The sequence below is a fragment of the Eimeria maxima genome, genomic scaffold (assembly GCF_000499605.1).
Source record: "Eimeria maxima Weybridge genomic scaffold, Emw_scaff3270, whole genome shotgun sequence".
In the NCBI taxonomy this organism is placed as follows: Eukaryota; Apicomplexa; class Conoidasida; order Eucoccidiorida; family Eimeriidae; genus Eimeria; species Eimeria maxima.
The window spans coordinates 1-1981 of record NW_013566130.1 but is presented as its reverse complement, the minus strand read 5'-3'; the positions used below and the strand labels follow the sequence as shown (position 1 = coordinate 1981).

Sequence of the window (1981 nt, the reverse complement as noted above, 5' to 3'; positions counted from 1 at the left end):
GGCAGCATACTCCGATGCACTCATGGCAGAGCAACAATTCAACCTCCCACGACCACGCACACGCACGCCCAGTATCAGACAGCCTGAAAAGTAACGTCCTCATACCACCATATACAACATGCGTTTGCGCGCCATGACATACCGCCTGGCAATACCAGCACGTGGCGCTGACACCAGAAGAAGGATCGCATGCATATGTGGAGTACGCAATGAGCTAACCTTTGGCTAAGCGCTAATGTCCCGAACTGGTTGAGACAAAACACCGCATAAAGTCTGATTCCTCAGGCACCATACTGCGCTGCGCACATGGCACAGCAACAATTCAACCGCCAACGTCTGCAATATGGCGCTCTCTATCCCTAAAGCATATCGCAGCGGCCAAACACTCCACCCACGTGGACACCCAAGAAGTGCACAACTACACAATACGGCGCCATACACATTCTCACACCACGACATGGTACATCACTGTCCACACCCATACACACTCATCCCTGGCATCGGATAGCCTGAAAAGTAACTTCCTCATACCACCGCATACGAGATGCGCTTGCGTCTCATGACATACCTCCTGGCAATAGCAGCATGTGGCGTTGACACCAGAAGGAGGATCCCACGCAAGCCTGGTATATGCAGTTTGTTTGCTTTTGCATAAGGGCTAACTGCACCAACTGCTTGACACAAAACTCCCCATAATCACCAATCGCTGATGCAACGTACTGCCATGCACACATCGTACAGCAACAATTCAACCGGCAACCTCTCCAATGTGAACTCTCTACCCCAAATGCATATCGCTGCGCCCAAACACCTCACCACATGTGGATACCCAAGAAGTGCACATCTACACAATACGAAGCCTTACACATTCTCTCCCCACAACATCTTACATGTTCTCCCATGCGCAGCATCAGACAGCCTGAAAAGTAACGTTCGCGTACCAGGACAACGAGATGCGTTAGCTTTGCACGACATACTGCCTGGTAATACCAGCACGTGACGCTGACACCATAACAAGCGTCCCAAATAGGCCTGGAATACCCCTCCTGCTATCCCGCAGCTGTGCAGAGAAGAGTGCGGTTGTCCGCACTTAAGTACAACCAGTACGCGTGTCTCTCCAGTTAGTCTTAGCCCTGCCTTGGCTGCCGGCCGCCACTCGCTGTTTTGCCTCTCTGCAGAAAACGCTACCATCATATTCACTCGAAATAGGTGATAATACTACTACATGCTTGACACAAAAGAGTAGCTCATTCCGTGCTCCTGCCCCTCACCTATTGCATTCCAGATATATCGCGGCACCATTTCACTGCCATCGGTTGTGGAGAAATGCTCCGTCGCGCAAACGTGTATTGAAGCGCTACGATACGTCTCGTTCAAGTGCATGCCGAACAAAAGCATGGTTATAGGGAACTCCGCTTCCATGACGTATCGTACTGCAACTCCATACATCGGTACTCATGCAATATGCTTTCGTACAGCCTGGAACATACCACAACCGAAAAACTTCGAGAGAACATGGATTCGTTTCGCGCGCTGTATACTTCACGTTCTGAGCTCATTGGATTCACCCCTCCCTGGCTCCTTATTATATCCATACTTTCTGGCCACAGGGTACCGCGAGCTAAAAAGAGCGCAAGACTTTGCCACACAGTGGGCGCAGGAAAAAGTGCAAAAGGTGGAATATCCCACAATGCTCACACCCACACAGCAGCGGCCTCTCCACAAACGACGAATATATTTGCTTATCAGCTAACATATCGTGCTTAGACGGGGGCAAACGAACCAAGCCCAAACACAATGCAAACTGGAGGAACAAGCACCTGGCTACAACGGGAACAACTGACGGAGCTCTGCTTACTGAGAACCGAACGACAGCCGGTACATTTCAAGTCGGATTTAAACAACCGCATGTCTGCAGTCCAAGGCCCTGGCTCCTATCTGCCCGTGCCCAGTATAAAAGAGTGCTAATATAACGTTTTCG

General features: G+C 50.4%; 1 protein-coding gene across 1 annotated transcript; it reads right to left on the bottom strand.

Annotated features, from left to right (window-relative positions):
- Positions 1-225: 225 nt before the first annotated feature.
- On the bottom strand, positions 226-1194 carry EMWEY_00060230 (hypothetical protein; the record flags this gene model as incomplete). Its single annotated transcript, XM_013481394.1, has 4 exons — positions 226-359; positions 569-719; positions 891-1002; positions 1091-1194. The coding sequence occupies 4 exons, from the start codon at positions 1192-1194 to the stop codon at positions 226-228; spliced, it is 501 nt and encodes a 166-aa protein (XP_013336848.1).
- Between the last annotated feature and the right edge of the window lie 787 nt (positions 1195-1981).